This window comes from Salvelinus alpinus, chromosome 5 (genome assembly GCF_045679555.1).
Source record: "Salvelinus alpinus chromosome 5, SLU_Salpinus.1, whole genome shotgun sequence".
Lineage (NCBI taxonomy): Eukaryota > Metazoa > Chordata > Actinopteri > Salmoniformes > Salmonidae > Salvelinus > Salvelinus alpinus.
In genome coordinates, this window is record NC_092090.1 from 41197887 (window position 1) to 41220687 (window position 22801).

The window sequence follows — 22801 nt, forward strand, 5'->3', positions numbered from 1 at the left end:
TAGGCCTCAGACAGGAATCATGCCTCTGTTAATATGAGGAGTGATTTCCCTCCCTCCACAGCATAGCAGAGATGGATGGAGGCTATGAGAGGCAGAGGCATTGACAGAGTGGCTTGTTCAGCACCAACAACCAAGCCCACCACCACCACCACCACCACCACTAAACCCATCTAACAGTGGAGCCTAACATACAAACCAATAATAACACAAGCTCTCTAAAGGCTTGAAAGCACTACTTGACAATTTGCCAAGAAGAAGCTAGTAATCCTGTCTGGTCTTATCATCAAATACGTTGTGTTAGCATAGGACTTTCTTAGATGTAGCTGTGACACATGCAAAGATAAACACCGTTTTTGACAATCTGTTGATCATTAGCATATCTGTCTCATTAAATGACAAGCTATCAACAACCAGGTGTTGGCATTTAGCGCAGAACAAAGACTTGTGTTTTTCATGTGAAGAGACACGATTGGCTAAACCTCCTCTTCCTCTTCCTCTCACCCGTGCCCACTCAATCTCTCTCTTGTAAGCCTTGTTTATACCTGGCGGTAACATGCATCCTGTGTGCTGATCTTGTCCACATTCTGACTGTGCCCACATTTTCAGATATACATCTACACATGGTATTTAAATGTCTCTTATCCATCCACTGTGTCCAAATTCTGACCAGATTTCTGCTCCAAGACGCATGTTAGAACCAGTTATAGATGGGGCTTTAGCCTACGTTTACATACTGTATGTAACCTACAGGTTTATCTGATGGAAAAGGCCAGTGAATAAATGAGGCAGGACATTACTATCTATACAGAAATTGAGTAGATTGATATAACGCCAAACTGACTTACACACTATTCAGTGACATTAATAGCCCTGTCTATGGTTATATTCCATATTTTTCATAATTTTTTGTTGAACAGGAAAGGGCCTGATGTTTCAGATGGCTCCTCTGGAGGGAGAGGTAATTTCACCCTCTTTAGAGGCCCCTCACAGGGCCGTACACAGGGGCCGCCGCACTAATGGAACTGTCATATAAATGCAAATAACATTGTGACTCTGTGAAACAAACCTTGAAGGGCAAGCAGGCAGAATTGAGCCGGATAAACAAACCGCGCACACACACACACACACACACACACACACACACACACACACACACACACACACACACACACACACACACACACACACACACACACACACACACACACACACACACACACACACACACACACACCTGGAGTCCTGAGCGGCAGGTAGCCTAGCGTTTAGGAGTGTTGGGCCAGTAACCGACAAGGTAAAAAATCTATCTATGTGTCCTTGAGCAAGGCACTTAACCCTAATTGTTTCAGGGTCCCGGTCAATAATGACTGACCTGTGCTCTGACCCCACTCCCCGAGGGTGTTTAAGTGTGATATGCAAAAAATGTATTTCCAATTCACATATGTGAAATAGTACAAATGTAAGCACCCACCTAATTATCTTATCTCATCTTTATACCTGAGGGAGGGGAGGGAAAGGTGGGTGGCTTCAAACCAAACCCACAGAGTAGTCTGTCCATCTACAATAGTTACAGAAAGGTTGAATTTCCTCTCAGGTTTGTTTTCTATCTTCATTCTGAAATACATGGGGTCATTCCAAGATAGTGAAATCATCAGGAGCAGTTTAGGATGTAATCACAGCCCAGTAGTCAGTAAGCAGGTGTAGTGTCAGCCAGAGATCAGAGTGGAGATGATGTGGTGGAGGCTGGCAGGATGTCTAGACCTGCAGATTGAGCATGTGGAGGTTTAGAGGACTGCCAGGATTAAGCCTCCTCCTCCTATGTAATCCAACCACAGTCAGGAAAGAGTGCATTAACTAGACTCTAGCACACTGAACCTAAACAGGGAATAAAGAACTGCTTCGTAGCCTAACCTCTCTCTGTGAGGAAACAACCTTTTGTTTATTTTATTTTTATTTGATCTTTATTTGATCAGGGAGTCATACTGAGACCAAGGTCTCTTTTACAAATGAGCTCTGAATTACAGAAATGACAGAAAATACACACATCAAAATATAAATACAAAATGCAAGCAGAAAGAAAAACACATTAATCAGTAGTACAGTCCTCAATCAGCTTTCTGAATTGCCCTAGAGGCACCAAAACATCAAATTTAAGAACATTTGGTAGATTGTTACACCTATAAGGTGCAAGAAAACTAAAAGCTGATTTATCTAACTCAGTAGAGACCAAAGGAATTTCCAGAGTTAGCCATCCCTGAGACTGGGTGTCTAAAGTTTAGTAATCATGTTAGGTACAGTGGGAGTTTTTGTAAAAGGGCTTTATATATGAAAACATAGCAATGTATCAACCTACGGGACATCAAAGAGCCAACCGTTTTCTGGTTAGAGAATGCAGTGATGAGTACTTCAACTGTACGTGGTTGCAAAGGGCATAAGTGTCTTAACAGCGCGATTTGCCAAGGCAGGATACTCTGAGCACAGCCCAATACAGAAATCTGGCAGTGGCTTCTGATTAAATTAAATTTTCACGGAACCGCTTGTTGCAATTTCGATGAGACTCTCTTGTTCAGATATCGGTAAGTGGACTGAAGGCAGGGCATGAAAGGGATAACGAATCCAGTTGTTTGTGTCATCCGTTTCGGGAAAGTACCTGCGTAATTGCGCACCCAACTCACTCAGGTGCCTCGCTATATCACATTTGACATTGTCCGTAAGCTTGAGCTCATTTGCACACAACAAAATCATACAATGATGGAAAGACCTGTGTGTTGTCCTTGTTAATACAGACAGAGAAGAGCTCCAACTTCTTAATCATAGCCTCAAGTCCCGCACATTGAATATAGTTGAAAAAGCCAATTTTTATTCTCAGTTTCTTAACTAAGTCATCAATATGCTTTTTAAAAGACAGCTTTTCATCTATCAAGATGCCCAGATATTTGTAAGCAGGGACACGATCAATATGTACACCATCCAAAGTACATCATCAGAATTGTTTTTATGCACCCTAGAGAACAACATTTACTTAGTTTTACCTGCATTCAATACTCATTTCATAAAGTTATTGTAATACAATGAAGGTAGTGTCATGTTTTGTCATTGATTATCATGTCTTGTCCCTGTGCTTCCCTTCTATTCGTTTCCCTCTGCTGGTCTTATTAGGTTCTTTCCCTCTTTCTATCCCTCTCTCTCCCCCTCCCTCTCTCGCTCTCTCTCTCTATCGTTCCGTTCCTGCTCCCAGCTGTTCCTCATTCTCCTAACTACCTCATTTACTCTTTCACACCTGTCCCCTATTTTGCCCTCTGATTAGAGTCCCTATTTCTCCCTCTGTTTTCCGCTTCTGTCCTTGTCGGATCCTTGTTTGATGTTTGCTGTTCTGTGTCCTTGTTCCGCCCTGTCGTGTTTTTGCCTTCTTCAGATGCTGCGTGTGAGCAGGTGTCTATGTCAGCTACGGCCTGTGCCTTCCCGAAGCGACCTGCAGTCTGTGGCCGCGTCTCCAGTCGTTCCTCTCTACTGACGAGAGGATTTCAGTTTTCCTGTTTTGGATTTACCTAAGATAATATCCAGGAGTATCGGTTTTTTGTTTAAGACTGGAATAAAGACTCTGTTTCTATTAAGTCGCTTTTGGGTCCTCATTCACCAGCATAACAGAAGGATCCGACCAAGAATGGACCCAGCGACTACGGATTCTCGCAACACTGCCGTCGAGTTCCAGGGAGCAATGCTCGGCAGACACGAGCAGGAATTGTCTGCTGCTCGTCATGCCGTTGAGACCCTGGCCGCTCAGGTCTCCGACCTCTCAGGACAGTTTCAGAGTCTTCGTCTCGTGCCACCAGCTACTTCCTGGTCTTCCGAGTCTCCGGAACCTAGGGTTAATAACCCACCATGTTACTCTGGGCAGCCCACTGAGTGTCGCTCCTTTCTAACCCAGTGTGATATTGTGTTCTCTCTCCAGCCCAACACATACTCTAGAGAGAGAGCTCGGATCGCTTACGTCATATCACTCCTTACTGGTCGGGCTCGGAAGTGGGGCACAGCTATCTGGGAGGCAAGGGCTGAGTGTTCTAACGATTATCAGAACTTTAAAGAGGAGATGATACGGGTTTTTGATCGTTCAGTTTTTGGGAAGGAGGCTTCCAGGGCCCTGGCTTCCCTATGTCAAGGTGATCGATCCATAACGGATTACTCTATAGAGTTTCGCACTCTTGCTGCCTCCAGTGACTGGAACGAGCCGGCGTTGCTCGCTCGTTTTCTGGAGGGACTCCACGCTGAGGTTAAGGATGAGATTCTCTCCCGGGAGGTTCCTTCCAGCGTGGACTCTTTGATTGCACTCGCCATCCGCATAGAACGACAGGTAGATCTTCGTCACCGAGCTCGTGGAAGAGAGCTCGCGTTAACGGTGTTCCCCCTCTCCGCATCTCAACCATCTCCTCCCACCGGCTCAGAGACTGAGCCCATGCAGCTGGGAGGTATTCGCATCTCGACTAAGGAGAGGGAACGGAGAATCACCAACCGCCTTTGCCTCTATTGCGGTTCTGCTGGACATTTTGTCATGTCATGTCCAGTAAAAGCCAGAGCTCATCAGTAAGCGGAGGGCTACTGGTGAGCGCTACTACTCAGGTCTCTCCATCAAGATCCTGTACTACCTTGTCGGTCCATCTACGCTGGACCGGTTCGGCTGCTTCCTGCAGTGCCTTGATAGACTCTGGGGCTGAGGGTTGTTTTATGGACGAAGCATGGGCTCGGAAACATGACATTCCTCTCAGACAGTTAGGGAAGCCCACGCCCATGTTCGCCTTAGATGGTAGTCTTCTCCCCAGTATAAGATGTGAGACACTACCTTTAACCCTCACAGTATCTGGTAACCACAGTGAGACCATTTCCTTTTTGATTTTTCGTTCACCTTTTACACCTGTTGTTTTGGGTCATCCCTGGCTAGTATGTCATAATCCTTCTATTAATTGGTCTAGTAATTCTATCCTATCCTGGAACGTTTCTTGTCATGTGAAGTGTTTAATGTCTGCTATCCCTCCTGTTTCTTCTGTCCCCTCTTCTCAGGAGGAACCTGGTGATTTGACAGGAGTGCCGGAGGAATATCATGATCTGCGCACGGTCTTCAGTCGGTCCAGAGCCAACTCTCTTCCTCCTCACCGGTCGTATGATTGTATTGATCTCCTTCCGGGGACCACTCCCCCTCGGGGTAGACTATACTCTCTGTCGGCTCCCGAACGTAAGGCTCTCGAGGATTATCTGTCTGTTTCTCTCGACGCCGGTACCGTGGTGCCTTCTTCCTCTCCCGCCGGAGCGGGGTTTTTTTTTGTTAAGAAGAAGGACGGTACTCTGCGCCCCTGCGTGGATTATCGAGGGCTGAATGACATAACGGTTAAGAATCGTTATCCGCTTCCCCTTATGTCGTCAGCCTTCGAGATTCTGCAGGGAGCCAGGTTCTTTACTAAGTTGGACCTTCGTAACGCTTACCATCTCGTGCGCATCAGAGAGGGGGACGAGTGGAAAACGGCGTTTAACACTCCGTTAGGGCATTTTGAATACCGGGTTCTGCCGTTCGGTCTCGCTAATGCTCCAGCTGTCTTTCAGGCATTAGTTAATGATGTACTGAGAGACATGCTGAACATCTTTGTTTTCGTTTACCTTGACGATATCCTGATTTTTTCACCGTCACTCAAGATTCATGTTCAGCACGTTCGACGTGTACTCCAGCGCCTTTTAGAGAATTGTCTCTACGTGAAGGCTGAGAAGTGCGCCTTTCATGTCTCCTCTGTCACATTTCTCGGTTCTGTTATTTCCGCTGAGGGCATTCAGATGGATCCCGCTAAGGTCCAGGCTGTCAGCGATTGGCCCGTTCCTAAGTCACGTGTCGAGTTGCAGCGCTTTCTCGGTTTCGCTAATTTCTATCGGCGTTTCATTCGTAATTTCGGTCAAGTGGCTGCCCCTCTCACAGCTCTGACTTCTGTCAAGACGTGCTTTAAGTGGTCCGGTTCCGCCCAGGGAGCTTTTGATCTCCTCAAGAAGCGTTTTACATCCGCTCCTATCCTTGTTACTCCTGACGTCACTAAACAATTCATTGTCGAGGTTGACGCTTCAGAGGTGGGCGTGGGAGCCATTCTGTCCCAGCGCTTCCATTCTGACGATAAGGTCCATCCTTGCGCTTATTTTTCTCATCGCCTGTCGCCATCGGAACGCAACTATGATGTGGGTAACCGCGAACTGCTCGCCATCCGCTTAGCCATAGGCGAATGGCGACAGTGGTTGGAGGGGGCGACCGTTCCTTTTGTCGTTTGGACTGACCATAAGAACCTTGAGTACATCCGTTCTGCCAAACGACTTAATGCACGTCAAGCTCGTTGGGCGTTGTTTTTCGCTCGTTTCGAGTTCGTGATTTCTTATCGCCCGGGAAATAAGAACACCAAGCCTGATGCCTTATCCCGTCTCTTTAGTTCTTCTGTGGCTTCTACCGACCCCGAGGGGATTCTCCCTGAAGGGCGTGTTGTCGGGTTGACTGTCTGGGGAATTGAGAGACAGGTAAAGCAAGCACTCACTCACACTGCGTCGCCGCGCGCTTGTCCTAGTAACCTTCTGTTCGTTCCTGTCTCTACTCGTCTGGCTGTTCTTCAGTGGGCTCACTCTGCCAAGTTAGCTGGCCACCCCGGCGTTCGGGGTACGCTTGCTTCTATTCGCCAGCGGTTTTGGTGGCCTACTCAGGAGCGTGACACGCGCCGTTTCGTGGCTGCTTGTTCGGACTGCGCGCAGACTAAGTCAGGTAACTCTCCTCCTGCCGGTCGTCTCAGACCGCTTCCCATTCCTTCTCGACCATGGTCTCACATCGCCTTAGACTTTATTACCGGTCTGCCTTCGTCTGCGGGGAAGACTGTGATTCTTACGGTTGTCGATAGGTTCTCTAAGGCGGCACATTTCATTCCCCTCGCTAAGCTTCCTTCCGCTAAGGAGACGGCACAAATCATCATTGAGAATGTGTTCAGAATTCATGGCCTCCCGTTAGACGCCGTTTCAGACAGAGGCCCGCAATTCACGTCACAGTTTTGGAGGGAGTTCTGTCGTTTGATTGGTGCTTCCGTCAGTCTCTCTTCCGGGTTTCATCCCCAGTCTAACGGTCAAGCAGAAAGGGCCAATCAGTCGATTGGTCGCATATTACGCAGCCTTTCTTTTCGAAACCCTGCGTCTTGGGCAGAACAGCTCCCCTGGGCAGAATACGCTCACAACTCGCTTCCTTCGTCTGCTACCGGGCTATCTCCGTTTCAGAGTAGTCTTGGGTACCAGCCTCCTCTGTTCTCGTCCCAGCTCGCCGAGTCCAGCGTTCCCTCCGCTCAGGCTTTTGTCCAACGTTGTGAGCGCACCTGGAGGAGGGTCAGGTCTGCACTTTGCCGTTACAGGGCGCAGACTGTGAGAGCCGCCAATAAACGTAGGATTAAGAGTCCTAGGTATTGTCGCGGTCAGAGAGTGTGGCTTTCCACTCGTAACCTTCCCCTTACGACAGCTTCTCGCAAGTTGACTCCGCGGTTCATTGGTCCGTTCCGTGTCTCTCAGGTCGTCAATCCTGTCGCTGTGCGACTGCTTCTTCCGCGACATCTTCGTCGCGTCCACCCTGTGTTCCATGTCTCCTGTGTCAAACCTTTTCTTCGCGCCCCCGTTCGTCTTCCCTCCCCCCCCCCCGTCCTTGTCGAGGGCGCACCTATTTACAAGGTACGGAAGATCATGGACATGCGTTCTCGGGGACGTGGTCACCAGTACTTAGTGGATTGGGAGGGTTACGGTCCTGAGGAGAGGAGTTGGGTTCCATCTCGGGACGTGCTGGACCGTTCGTTGATTGATGATTTCCTCCGTTGCCGCCAGGGTTCCTCCTCGAGTGCGCCAGGAGGCGCTCGGTGAGTGGGGGGATACTGTCATGTTTTGTCATTGATTATCATGTCTTGTCCCTGTGCTTCCCTTCTATTCGTTTCCCTCTGCTGGTCTTATTAGGTTCTTTCCCTCTTTCTATCCCTCTCTCCCCCTCCCTCTCTCGCTCTCTCTCTCTATCGTTCCGTTCCTGCTCCCAGCTGTTCCTCATTCTCCTAACTACCTCATTTACTCTTTCACACCTGTCCCCTATTTTGCCCTCTGATTAGAGTCCCTATTTCTCCCTCTGTTTTCCGCTTCTGTCCTTGTCGGATCCTTGTTTGATGTTTGCTGTTCTGTGTCCCTGTTCCGCCCTGTCGTGTTTTTGCCTTCTTCAGATGCTGCGTGTGAGCAGGTGTCTATGTCAGCTACGGCCTGTGCCTTCCCGAAGCGACCTGCAGTCTGTGGCCGCGTCTCCAGTCGTTCCTCTCTACTGACGAGAGGATTTCAGTTTTCCTGTTTTGGATTTACCTAAGATAATATCCAGGAGTATCGGTTTTTTGTTTAAGACTGGAATAAAGACTCTGTTTCTATTAAGTCGCTTTTGGGTCCTCATTCACCAGCATAACAGGTAGACTGTAGTTCAGATAGAGCCTGGTCAACCGTGGGGCAATAGCATACACAACAGTATCATTGGCATACAAGTGCAGGTTACAATTTTTTACAGACAAGGTAATATTATTAATGTAAACAGTAAAAAGTACAGGACCCAGAATTGACCCCTGCGGGACACCTTTCGTATGTCAAGAAAACCTGATTTAACACCATCAGTACCCCCGACACATTGAGTTCTATCTGTCAAGTAATTTTTAAACCAACTGTCAAGACTGGTTCTCAGGTTGAGCTTGCTTCCATTTTGTTACACTAACCTAAGGCGATCCTCTCCTCATTGAGAGAGGTAGTGAGAAACAGTGTTTATTGTGCCATGTATTCCAATCAATGTATTCTAGACTCTCATTTCTTTCACCTTCTTTTATCAGCTGGCATCATCACAAGTGTCTTTAGAAAGGATGGCAGACCAAACTGCAAGAGAGAGGAATACGGCTGAATTATTAAAGACGCCAATTAGCTGGGCTGCCATTTAGATCAAACACACCGGGCGTCTTTCACCGCAAAGCAGTGGCATTTACCAGCAGCACCAGAAGCTTGCTCAGGGAGCGAAGCAGGCTGTGCGCCGGGCGGTGAGTTTAGAGTAGAGGCGGAGCACCCAGCCATGAAAGAGTTGAGCTGTGCAACAGTGCTCTAATGAACGACTTGACACAACAGCATGGTTCAACTCAACCTCAGAGAGGTTACCGAGGCCTGACCTAACTCAGCAAGCATGCAGGAGAACTGAATTGTAAGGCTGGTGTGTAAATGGAGTCTTCTTTCTTTCTCTTTCTCTTCCTCTCTTTCTCATATCTCTCCTACTCTTTCTGTCTTCTTACTGTATGTCTTCAAAGACTACACTAGGAGGGTAGAGGACAGCCATCTTGGCAAATTGAAACTAAAAAGGCTTTCAAAAAAATCTTCAAGCACAATCCCCACAACTGTTTGCTTCTGATAAGGTGAGCATGGCTTACAGCACAGTTATGATACATACATTATGATTTAGCAGACACTTTTATCCAAAGTGACTGAGTCATGCGTGCATACATTTTACATACGGGTGGTCCCAGGAATTGAACCCACTATCCTGGCTTTGCAAGCACTGTGCTCTACTAATTGAGCTAGAGAACCACAGCTATCGCATGGAAACTGGAATGCAAATGAAATACATATTTGATATATTCCAAAACCCTTTACATTTCAATCATATAACCATAAGAGTGCACTAAGTACAGAAAGCCCATAATAGCAACTATGGCTCTCCACTATGGTGGATGATAATGTGATCTTCAGATTGATTAGAGAGCTCTTAACCACTTCTCACATCTACTCCTTACTACAGCTCTCCATTCCTCAGCCCATCCCTCCATTCCATTACCTTGTCCCTTCACAATGGTCCTGCTTCATTATCAGTCAGATCCTAACACACACACACACACACGCACACACACCCTGGGGATCACCCAGAGGTAACCCTCCATAGTGGTGATTATGATCATTACTCATCCATCATTTATCACAATGTATGAAGATAACAGCAAATACACCATCAAAAAACTCCCTTTATCTAGCCATGATGGTGACCAAAGGAATGAATAGGATCGTAATGCCATTTGGGTGGTAATACAGTAGAGTTAAATGACTTACTGAGGCGGGGAGTCTGGATACATCACATTGACTTGTGATAGAGTCTCCACATAGGAGTCAAAGTCAAACGCTGGAGGGAACTCCTCGATACACGTTGACCTCAGCTCCCCGATGGAGCCGCCGTACGAAAAGCCATCCGGAGCTGTGGAGAGGCAGGGCAGTCTAATACAACACAATAGCTTTTTTCTCAGTGAACTATAGCACAGTCAGGATTGTAAATATGCTCTGTGCTCAGTTCAACTGAATTATGTATCTCATGGTTTAGGGATCCTACATTGAACTGAATAAGCAGATTTACAGTAAATATTTATTTTTGCAGTCTATCTGTACTGTTTTTACACTGGAGCAGTCAGAATATTTTATGAAACATAAGGCTAAGGGCATGTGGCTCCTTGAAGATAGAGGGGCTGTGATTGAAGCCAGTGTGATATAATCTGGGTATATCAGCCTTTGGCCAGGCAGAGGGAGAATGGGGCCGCGTCCTCACACAAAGGATGCTCTTTGAGCTTTTTGTGCTGTCTCTGTGTGGACTGACAATGGGACCCAGTCCATTGGGCCAAGTGGCCTTCCACAGACATGGCTTTGGCTGTGTGTGCGATTCAGTTTGGTGCAATATTTTGTTATTTTCCCATTCCGTTATCAACCCCACAGGCAGAGTATGGTCCCTTTAGATGAGATTTCAGGAGAAGAGCACTGGTTGGTTTAAATGCCAGCTCTGGAGAATGCCAAATGTGGCATATTAATGCCATGAGGGTGAAATGTGTTCATTGGAAGACTGAACTGGATATCTTCTACTGATTCAGCTCTGGGAAAAGTAGCATAGAAAATTCATGGCCATACATTTTGTCCCAGGGATTTGTAAATAAGACCTATGAAACCACTTGCAACTGAAAACGGATAAACTAAAGCTTATAAATGAACGGGCCTCTAACACACCTACTGGCCTCATCGATGGACAACTCTCTGTAACTCACCATAGCTGGCCCGCAGGTGGGGGTTGCGCAGACGGCTGTCTTTGCGCAGGCTGCCCACGATGATGGTAACGCAGGACAGGAAGAGCACCAGGCCGATGACGATGCCAGCCACCACCAGCGGTGACACCAGCAGGCTGGCCTCGCTGCCCCCATCACGGCAGTCTGGGTACTCATGGGCACTGCTCTGGTTCGAGCTCACTGCACAGTTCACAGACCACAGGTGGGGCCCAGCCACAGAAAAGAGAAAGCAGGGAAGAACGGAATAAAAGAGGGACAGTGTGGAGAGAAGGAAGAGGGGGGAAGAGGGAGGTGATAGAGAGAAGAGAGTGGTGAGAGAATTAGAGAAAGTAGAGATAAAAAACACATTCAAACCCTTTGTGGCAATGTCAATGTGAGACATTGCCTCCATGACCCTATGGAGAGAAACATGTAAGCTGATATTTCTCATCATACACATACCTCTCTGTGGACCGCAGGTCAGGAACACTCCCAAGATTTTCATTCCTCAGCGGAGGAATAGATTCTCAAGTCTGCAGTGTTTAATATTTAATCCTCAACCCGTTAGAATTTTTAAATACACGGGGTGGAACTCTTTCATGTCAGCTCAGGAGGCAGAAACCCAACTTCAGCCATTAGTGGCTCTTCTCAAATCCCCTTCACCCTTTTCATCAGAACTAGAGGGAAACCAAAATAAGCGCACACAACATAAATAAAATGTACTCAAATAACACCACACAGATAGTGACACAGACAGATTCAATATCCAAGTGCAAGCCGAGATAATACAAGCTGCAGTGTTATCTTGCCACATTTGGCATCTGAAAATCTTTTTGGGGACCATCAACAGGAGACAAGAAATCTAATCAATTTATTTATGAGGAGGCCGTTGTCTAAATGCTAATCATATTAGTCTCTATTCATCTCTTCCCTGCTGAGGAATTCCTGCCATAATTGAGGTTATAAAATATTTGTGTTGATCACAATCAATGTTCATCTTTTAATCCACAGTGAGCATTGTGTGTTGATTTGAAGATCTAGCAGAGTAGTCTACTGCGTAACGCTGTTTATGTGTGCCTTCGGAAAGTATTCAGATACGTTGACTTTTTCCACATTTGTTAGGTTACAGCCTTATTCTAAAATTGATTAAATTGTTTTCCCCCTCATCAAGCTACACACAATATCCCATAATGACAAAGCAAAAACTGTTTTAATTTTTTTTGTTGCTCATTTATAAAAAAACAAAAAAAACTGAAATGTCACATTTACATAAGTATTCAGACCCTTTACTCAGTACTTTGTTTAAGCACCTTTGGCAGCGATTACAGCCGTGAGTCTTCTTGGGTATGACGCTACAAGCTTGGCACACCTGTATTTGGGGAGTTTCTCCCATTCTTCTCTGCAGATCCTCTCAAGCTCTGTCAGGTTGGATGGGGAGAGTTGCTGCACAGCTATTTTCAGGTCCCTTCAGAGATGTTCAATCGGGTTCAAGTCCGGGCTCTGGCTGGGCCACTCAAGGTCATTCAGAGACTTGTCCCGAAGCCACTCCTGCGCTGTCTTGGCTGTGTGCTTAGGGTCGTTGCCCTGGTGGAAGGTGAACCTTCGCCCCAGTCTGAGGTCCTGAGCGCTCTGGAGCAGGTTTTCATCAAGGATCTCTCTGTATTTTGCTCCGTTCATCTTTGCCTAGATCCTGACTAGTCTCCCAGTCCCTGCCGCTGAAAAACATCTGCATAGCATGAGCATGATGCTGCCACCACCATGCTTCACCGTAGGGATGGTGCCAGGTTTCTTCCAGACGTGACGCTTTACATTCAGGCCAAAGAGTTCAATCTTGATTTCATCAGACCAGAGAATCTTGTTTCTCATGGTCTGAGTCTTTAGGTGTCTTCTGGCAAACTCCAAGCGGGCTGTCATGTGCCTTTTTTCTGAGGAGTGGCATCCGTCTGGCCACTCTACCATAAAGGCCTGATTGGTGGAGTGCTGCAGAGATCTGCAGAGATGGTTGTTCTTCTGGAGGGTTCTCCCATCTCTACAGAGGAACTATAGAGCTCTGTCAGAGTGACCATTGGGTTCTTGGTCACCTCCCTGACCAAGGCCCTTCTCCCCTGACTGCTCAGTTTGGCTAGGTGGCCAGCTCTAGGAAGAGTCTTGGTGGTTCCAAACTTCTTCCATTTAAGAATGATGGAGGCCACTGTGTTCTTGGGGACCTTCAATGCTGCAGACATTGTTTGGTACCCTTCCCCAGATCTGTGCCTAGACACAATCCTGTTTCGGAGCTCTACGGACAATTCCTTCGACCTCATGGCTTGGTTTTTGCTCTGGCATACACTGTCAACTGTGGGACCTTATATAGACAGGCGTGTGCCTTTCCAAATCATGTCCAATCAAATGAATTTACCACAGGTGGACTCTAATCAAGTTGTAGAAACATCTCAAGGATGATCAATGGAAAAAGGATGCACCTGAGCTCAATTTCGAGTCTGATAACAAAGGGTCTGAATACTTATGTAAATAAGGTATTTCTGTTTTTGCTTTGTCATTATCGGGTATGGTGTGTAGATTGCTGAGGATTTGTATTTTATTTAATCCATTTTCGAATAAGGCTGTAACATAACAAAATGTGGAGAAAGTCAAGGGGTCTGAATACTTTCCAAAGGCACTGTAGTTGCCTGCATCCCTGCAGTGGCCACACAGCAAACCAGGAACATTCCCACAACATTATATTTCCATTAAGTTCTAACATTAGGAAGATAACATCCCAAAAACATTCAAATAATGTTTATGATATCAAAATGTTTTTTTTTAATGTTTTATGAAATATCCTTGGAATGTTCTAACATTCACTAAAATATTGTGCACAACATCTGTAACAGCCACCACAGAACTTTACCCTAAGTTTCTTATTAGGTTTCCAGGTTATGTAATAACAACATTTTGTTTTGGGAACATTCTTGCAACATCAGGTGAATGTTTTATACAAACATTGTATAATCATCAGCACAACTGGACAGTTTTTGTGTTATTATAACGTTTGGGGAAACCTATTGAATGTTCTGGGTACATTCACAGAACCAATTTTGGTTTGCTGGGCATCCTGATTGGCTAGTGGGCACATTGACATCATTGCAACAACGATGTTATCAAAACAAGGGACTACTTGCTGCTCCTCTCCTGTTGCTCTGGGAGTGAACTAGCTATGCAAATATAATGATTCCACAGGCTGTGTCTTACACTACAGAACCATAAATGAACAGATTTCTTAAATTGATGAATACATTGATAGATTGGTTTGGGGGAAATTCCATCCGAGGGTTTCTCCTCCTAATTGAAAGGAGAGGTGAAGTTATCCTAAAGGTAATTGATATACAGTGACTGTGGTGTGTCAAAATAAAGTCCAGTCTTCCATTAATACTGATCTGGAACAAGTCTGAGGTCAGTGTTAATGCAGAGAAAGGTCTGAGGGCAATAAAGGGCGATATCACAGTGTAGGTTAATAGGATTATTCTACAGGGCAACTCATTATGGTTATATATGATTCACGGGACTGCTTACACAATGCTTTCTCAGCACTCTTTTCCCCGAGCTGATGCTTTATAAAGATTGGTTTAATCTAAAAGAAGGCGGCCGGGAAAATAAATGAGCAGAGTAGAGACATCAAAATCAATCACTAGATCAGTGATGCATTGAAATCACACACTATTGAATAATAACTGTATTATTTGATATGATATCTGATTGAGAGAGAGGGTGAGAAAGAGAGAGAGAGAGAGAGATACATATATATACAGCGTGTGATTCTTCACTGCCCAAAACAGTGGTGCTAATTAGCCTTTGCTCTGTCATTAAGAGGCCTTTAAGAAACATAATTTGAGCAAACTTCCGCTGTTGCTCTTCATGAATCTCACACACTGGAGAGGGCCATGACTGCCCAAATAGTTAAGAGTCGGATTATAGTTTGTTGTTTAAGTAATTCACCTGCTAAACTCCTAGTTGACACCATGTACCTACCGATTGGTAGTAGTGATTGGTAGTCCTGATACAGTATGTGCTGAATTCAGCAGTATGGGTTCAGTCCTACTATCCAGTAAGTGATGCATTTTGCAGTGCTGTGCCTGTAAAGACATCTCTGAGAGCACCAGCAGCAGCAGAGTGCCACATGGCCATGTTTCCAGGGCCCAGTGCTGTAGCCAATGCGCCATGGATGCCTTGGGTCATCCAGCTGGCTGTGCTTCACATTGGGAGACACATGTCTGGGACGTCATATTGCCCATGTGCATGATACAGGATGTGCTGTGGAGGATTCTCCAGAGAATGTCTTAGGTGAAGCTGGGTTTGTTTGTATGTGTGAGTGAGTGAGTGAGTGAGTGAGTGAGTGAGTGAGTGAGTGAGTGAGAGAGAGAGTGAGAGAGAGTGAGAGAGGGCAAGACAGAAAGAGAGCAAGTGTGTACGTAAGCGCGCGTGTCTGCTGTTGAGCTGAGTGAATGGCGTATTGTCAGGGCCTGGGTCTACGGAGCACTTTGATTGTGTTTGATTGCTGCTCCTCCATGCAGCAGTACGTCTTGTTGACCTTCTCCAAACCTGCCCTTGGGCCCCTGACACAGGACCTCACAGAGAGCACACAGCCAGCCCGCTCGACGCAGAGGGTCACACCAGTCCAGAACACCAGGACTACGTACCGTATATAATCAATGTACCCTCTCTCCCTGACTCTCTTAATCTCTTTCTCAATTTCTCATATTTTTATGAAAAAACATATCCTTCCCTTTTCTCGATCACTCCCGTTTCATCCTTATTTCTTCAACTTTGCATTGGTGTTGAACACACCGTTCCCTTTCCATTCTCTTTCTCATCCACCCTCCCTTTCTCCCACAGGACTCATTCCAGTTTTGTACCACAGATTACAATAATTATAGCCCACATTTAGTCCAAATGTCCTTTCCTCATGCTCAGATAATACTGCCAACAGTGGTAGTCTGTCCCCTTGTGCCTTTGTGTTTATATGACAGCTGTGTACTCCCTGGTCAAGATTCATAAGATTAGAAAGCATTTCTCACTGTCTTTATGTTTGGTCCCATAAGACTCCACTCCTATCCTGCCACCCCTGCACTGTCTTTCTGTTGAACATTAAACAGACCCATCGATAAAGTGATTTAAATTCACAATATCATTCCGTTCCTCCTCAAGTGCTTTGTAATCCAGACAAAGCCAAGTAGTACACACTATATATTTCTCAGAGGACTTTGGTGTTCTCAAACAGTGGAACTGTCTACTGTACGATGGTATCAACCTCAATATGATAACTCCGGGAATATGAACGGTAGTGCGTGAGTGTGATTGTGTGAGAGAGAGGAACAGACAGAAAAAGGGAGAGAGAGAGAGCGAGAGAGAACGAGAGAGTGCGTGTGTGTGAGGAGAGGCACAGGGAGCGAGAGAGAGCGGGAGAGGTGATTGTTATAAATTGTGTCTGTGTGATGTTTGTGCGCCCTGTGGGGTTAGCAGGCCTGGCCCCAGCTGCAGAGAGAGTGGGAGAAGAAAACCGAGCGAGGGCATCTTTCCTGGCACATTATTCTGGTTAGACAGAGGAACTCAGAGGCTTTACTCTCAGGAGATGCTAGGATAAAGAAGTGTTGAACAGCATCACTGCTATAGGAGCGTAATATAAAACAGTGGGATACGAACCAAACAATATTAAATGACATGTAACCAGCATCTCTATCTCTCTCAGAGGATAGATCGGATAACACATATAAACAAGTCTATAAAATCTTATGAAGTTCATTTTCCCCCTCGACTGACAGATTTAAGATATGATAACCACAACTTCGGTGTGAATTCAGTGTGATTTTTTATGTTTTAACACAGAAGACGAACCATAGCTAATTAACACATCTTCAGCACCAACCCAAGCAGGTGCTGCTCATTTTTGAACACATGGCAATTGGTCAATTCTTTATAAGCCAATTCACACTTTACCGGGTAGCCATTTGAACATATTTATCACATATCACATTGGTATGTACAACCTTGTGAGAAGAAGTCCACTGCAGTTCCTCGTGTTCAATATGTTGACACTAGGCTGATTCAGTGGGACACGACAAACATACAGTACTGCAGTAACAGCGAAGTTATTCAGTACACACAGCAAGTTCCTGTATGACCTCAATACAAGACAATCACTCTAATGCCTGTGTTGTCCTGACATGTACGGCACACACCAAGGCCACATCCGGTGCATCAGTTGGCCACATGCGTGTCTACCCACGTGAAACCTTGCTGGATCTAAGGTGACTATTATGATACTGATAGACGATGACAGGGCCTGCTTTAAATAGTCTATAGACTCTATACAAGCTAGAGGGACCATAACATTAAGATGTCAGTCTGATCCTGAGAGGATGTCTGGATGTGTTTTGGCAACTGTTAAATAAAGGTTAACTAAAATAAATAATATATATAAAATTGTACTGAAGATGACTGCACTATGATTATGTATAAGGGACATCCATCACTGAGTACATTGTGCAGGTGACAACCTGTGTGATCTATGGTGATGGTCACTGGGCCAGTAGGGAATGCAGAGTGAGGAGAAGATGAAGGCTGTCGTATTACATGTGTATTACCCAGTACGAGAGGTACATGGCTATGTGGAGAGAGTGTAAAACATGTTGATATGGCCCTATAGAAGGAGGGGTGATAAGGACTCCTCTCCCTGCGTTCAACGATAACAGTCCTCCCTGACGTCGTGGGCATTCTCTCAAGGTGACGAGGACAACAAATGTCACCTTGCATGCCTCTAGAAGATGAACCTATTGTATGCCAGAGAAGAGCAGAGATATTTTGCAGATGCCTGATTTCTGCTCTGACCTCAAGGATATCGATATTTATTTATTTCAATTCTGAAATATAACAACATTAAAAAGAAGAAAATATCTAGCTCTACATCCACCTTTAACAATATGTATTGGTATTATGAATGAAAAGGACTATTTTTGACTTAAATCAGCAATCCCCATAGGCTTCAATAACAACAAAATCCCAACTTCATCTCCAAAGACGAAGGTATCCTCTGAGCAGGAAATAAACAACTCTGGGACTGGAAGACAGGCTGATATCCCAGGCCAGAACAATGACTACCACTAGGTGGCAGTTCCGTGTCTTACGTCACACAAGCCTTGCTACCTCCTACAAGCAACAGATCTACCAGGGGACTCCCACTCACACAGATTTGTCACTTGATTTAATAGGTGACACAACTCTTTGCTTATTTCCCTGAGTGTGTCCCATGTGGCACGGGTAGGGTTGTGAAGATAGTGGTAGTTTACCAAAGCTACCAGAATCTTCAGTAATTTCGGTAATTAACAGAAAATCTATGACAATCTATCGGAACTTTGGTAATTTATAGTTCAATAACTTCAAAAATGTTTTTATTCATATTTAGTATACGTTTTTATAGTCCCATATTGTCCATGAGTTTCTAGTTGATAGACCACATGGTCCAAGAGAAAATAGCTCGAAAATAACTCATGAAAAAAGCATTGAATCAAAAATGGCATTATTTTACAGACACCTGTACAAATCTGAAGTACCAAAAAGGGCCACTAGATGTCTTGCGATAGATTACATAAAATCATTGAAAGATACAACAATTCTGGTAGTTTACTTGTAAAATTAGAAGGTTTGCAGTAATATAACTTCCCGTTGCATCACTAAGCATGGGGATAACAGAAGCGACAGGCAGGGACACACACACCATTTCCCTCTTCTAGTAACAAGAAAACATGTCAGATGTCCACAGCGCTTACCAAAAGACTGCAACATATGAGAAGAAGAAGAGGAGAAAAAAAGAGAGGCAAATAAAGAAGAGTGAGAGAAGAGGAGAGGACTGTGGAGGGGACGAGCGAAAGGACTGCCCTGTCTCTGCCCGGGTGACAGCTTTTCTCCTCTCATCACAAATGTGTTCCTTCAATGCCATGAGAGGGTGAGCGGAAGTCTTATGAAGACAGACACTGGGAAGAAATGGCCCTGTATGACGAGTCTGGGGGATGGACAGCACTGCGTGGAAAAGCACCACAGACTGTTAGAAATGCTTTCCCCGCAATCCATTCTTCTAATGTAAGGTAGAGCCTGCTTCATTGAGCAGAAATCGATCTTAGCCACACTACAAAGCACACACTGCAGTAGCTCGCGCTTCAAAAAGCCAAAATGTACAACTGGTACACCTTGAAGTGTTGCTAAGTGGCACCAGGGATAATTGGAAACACAATGCAGGTGTACTGGTAACATTCCATGCCCTTTTTTGAAAAGTACAAACTAGACCAAAGACATAGCAGTTCACTCATGGTGCATTTCCAAAAAGGATTTTACCTCAATGTTTTACACAAAAAGGCTCAGACTTCTCTGTTTCCGTCTATGCGGGCCGGCACCCGTGTCTCACTGGGCCATGGCTCCGGCGGACCTGCTCTCACTTGGGGCCAAAGTCAGGCCACTGGTACTTTTCTGCTGGCATTTACTTAACAATGGCTTACTGTGAACTTTAACACCTTCTCACAAAGCAACTGTTTGGATGATGCAGAGGTTGTTGATTCTGCTCTTCCTACTGTCAGCCCTAGCTATGGTAACACAATGTCCATAATATAACATAATAGGGCTGGTATTGCCAGAGACCTCACGATACGATATTATCACGATACTTAAGTGCTGATACGATATTTATTGCGATACTGTGATTTTATTGCCATTCGATGTTCCAAACATATTGCTCACCATATGTCTGCTGCAGACGGACAAGAGAGAAACATGGGAAAACAAGTTTTGATCAGTCATGGGGTGTTGAAAACAAATTGGCTCCCTATTTAAAAAGAAGATGAAGAACAAGCTATGAAGGAAAAATACTAGAGTTTTTGCGCAGCCAACTAGAGCAAAAATAATATTGCGATATTGTCAAAAAGATACGATATATCTTAAAAAATAATATCTCCAAACATGTAACTGTACAGATCCCTCCCTCCCTCATCACTATAACATAAGGGTGTATGACTAGTGTAACACTGGGGTTACAGTCAAAAATCAGATGCATTGCATCTCAGTGCTTGAGGCGTCACTACACACATCCTGGTTTGATTCCAGGCTCTATCACAACTGGATGTGATTGTGAGTCCCATAGGCTGGTGCACAATTGGCCCAGCGTTGTCTGGATTTAGCTGGTGTAGGCCATCATTGTTAATAAGAATTTGTTCTTAACTGACTTGCCTAGTTAAATAAAGGTAAATATATCAAATTAAGGAAAAAAATCTTGTCTGCTTCTCCCCACAAAGTGTTTTTCTTCAGGATGTGGTTTTGTTGATGACAAAGGAAGGGCTGTACATGTAGTCTCTGTCTCTCTGGTCTGTTTGTGAGTTAGCAGCAGCAGATCAGTTCAGTCGGCAGGCGCTAAGTAGAGCGGCTTCCGGTTGTATTGAGCAAACGTCAGGTCTGATTCTGGGCCCTTGGTTGAAGTAGTCATTAAGCAGTCATGTCAAATCACCAGTGGAGTGAGGAAGGATGTCCGGATCGCAGGCCTGGCACGAAGCCTCTCGCTCCTCTACCGGTCACCTACTGCCAGACCAGGCAGCGGGTATGATACTCACACAGGGGCTCATGGGTAATTGATGAGCAGGGCACTGCAGGCTTTGACACATGAAAGCAGGAATTCAGGAGCCTCAACTCAATTTACATCAACAACATAGCTCAGGCAGTAGGAAGCTTTCTCATCCATTTATATGCAGATGATACAGTCTTATACTCAGCTGGCCCCTCCCCGGATTTTGTGTTAAACGCTCTACAACAAAGCGTTCTTAGTGTCCAACAAGCTTTCTCTGCCCTTAACCTTGTTCTGAACACCTCCAAAACAAAGGTCATGTGGTTTGGTAAGAAGAATGACCCTCTCCCCACAGGTGTGATTACTACCCCTGAGGGTTTAGAGCTCATACAAGTACTTGGGAGTATGGCTAGATGGTACACTGTCCTTCTCTCAGCAAATATCAAAGCTGCAGGCTAAGGTTAAAATGTGGTTTCCTCTATTGTAATCACTCCTCTTTCACCCCAGCTGCCAAACTAACCCTGATTCAGATGACCATCCTACCCATGCTAGATTATGGAGACGTAATTTATAGATCGGCAGCTAAGGGTGCACTCGAGCGGCTAGAGGTTCTTTACCATTCGGCCAACAGATTTGCCACCAATGCGCCAAGACCCACTGGTTGATGCTTATTTATAAAACCCTCTTAGTCCTCACTCCTCCCTATCTGAGATATCTACTGCAGCCCTCATTCTCCACATACAACACCCATTCTGCCAGTCACATTCTGTTAAAGGTCCCCAAAGCACACACATCCCTAGGTCACTCCTATTTTCAGTTTGCTGCAGCTAGCGACTGGAACGAGCTGGACAGTTTTATCTACATCTCTTCATTCAAAGACTCAATCATGGACACTTACTGAGAGTTGTGGCTGCTTCGTGTAATGTATTGTTGTCTCTACCTTCTTGCCCTTGTGCTGTTGTCTGTGTCCAATAATGTTTGTACCATGTTTTTTGCTGCTACCATGTTGTGGTGCTGCCATGTTGTTGCCATGTTGTGTTTCTACCATGCTGTGTTGTTGTATTAGGTCTCTCTTTATGTAGTGTTTATCTTGTCGTGATAATTTATATTCTGAAACACAGAGAGAGAGAGAAAAATAAATAAAATACAAACAAACGTAAAGTTCTGCAGGGCTATACAGAGACTGTGCAAAAACAAGATCCCACAAACTAGGGTGGAAAACAGGCTGCCTAAGTATGATTCCCAATCAGAGATAACGATAGACAGCTGCCTCTGATTGGGAACCATACCCGGCCAACAAAGAAATAGAAAACTAGAATGCCCACCCAAATCACACCCTGACCAAACCAAATAGAGAAATAAAAAGGCTCTCTAAGGTCAGGGTGTGACAGTTATTATTAAGTTACACTGAACAAAAATATGAACGCAACATGTAAAGTGTTGGTTCCATGTTTCATGAGCTGAAATAAAAGACTCCAGAAATGTTCTATTCACACAAAAAGCTTATTTCTCTCAAATTCTGTGCACAAATTTGTTTACGTCCCTGTTAGTGAGCATTTCTCCTTTGCCAAGATAATCGATTCACCTGACAGGTGTAGCATATCAAGAACCTTGTGCTGGGGACAATAAAAGGCCACTCTAAAATGTGCAGTTTTGTCACACAACATAATGCCACAGATGTCTGAAGTTTTGAGGGCGTGTGCAATTGGCATGCTGACTGCGGGAATGTCCCCAAGAGCTGTTGCCAGATAATTAAATGTTCATTTCTCTACTATAAGCCACCTCCAACGTCATTTTAGAGAATTTGACAGTACGTCCAACCGGGCCTCACAACCGCAGACCACGTGTATGGCGTCATGTGGGCGAGCGGTTTGCTAATGTCAACGTTGTGAACAGAGTGCCCTATGGTTGCGGTGGGGTTATGGTACGGGCAGGCCTAAGTTACAGACAACGAACACAATTTCATTTTATCGATGGCAATTTGAATGCACGGAGATGCCGTGACAAGATCCCGAGGCCCATTGTCGTGCCATTCATCTGCCGCCATCACCTCATGTTTCAGCATGATAATGAACGGCCCCATGTCAGAAGGATCTGTACACAATTCCTG

The 22801-nt window shown here is 45.2% G+C and overlaps 1 protein-coding gene across 4 annotated transcripts in view; it reads right to left on the bottom strand.

Annotated features, from left to right (window-relative positions):
- The window catches only part of LOC139576193 (protein BEAN1-like), a 53675-nt gene that overhangs the window by 13984 nt on the left and 16890 nt on the right, over nt 1-22801 (bottom strand). For 2 of the 4 annotated variants that reach the window (XM_071401957.1, XM_071401958.1), the window contains exons 4-5: nt 11118-11315; nt 10144-10285 (exon numbers count right to left, since the gene is read on the bottom strand). In XM_071401957.1, the coding sequence (XP_071258058.1) occupies nt 10144-10285; nt 11118-11315 (340 nt within the window). Of the gene's footprint in view, nt 1-10143; nt 10286-11117; nt 11316-11576; nt 11792-21589; nt 21802-22801 lie in introns of all 4 variants that reach the window. The other 2 variants (XM_071401956.1, XM_071401954.1) reach the window with 2 other exon arrangements.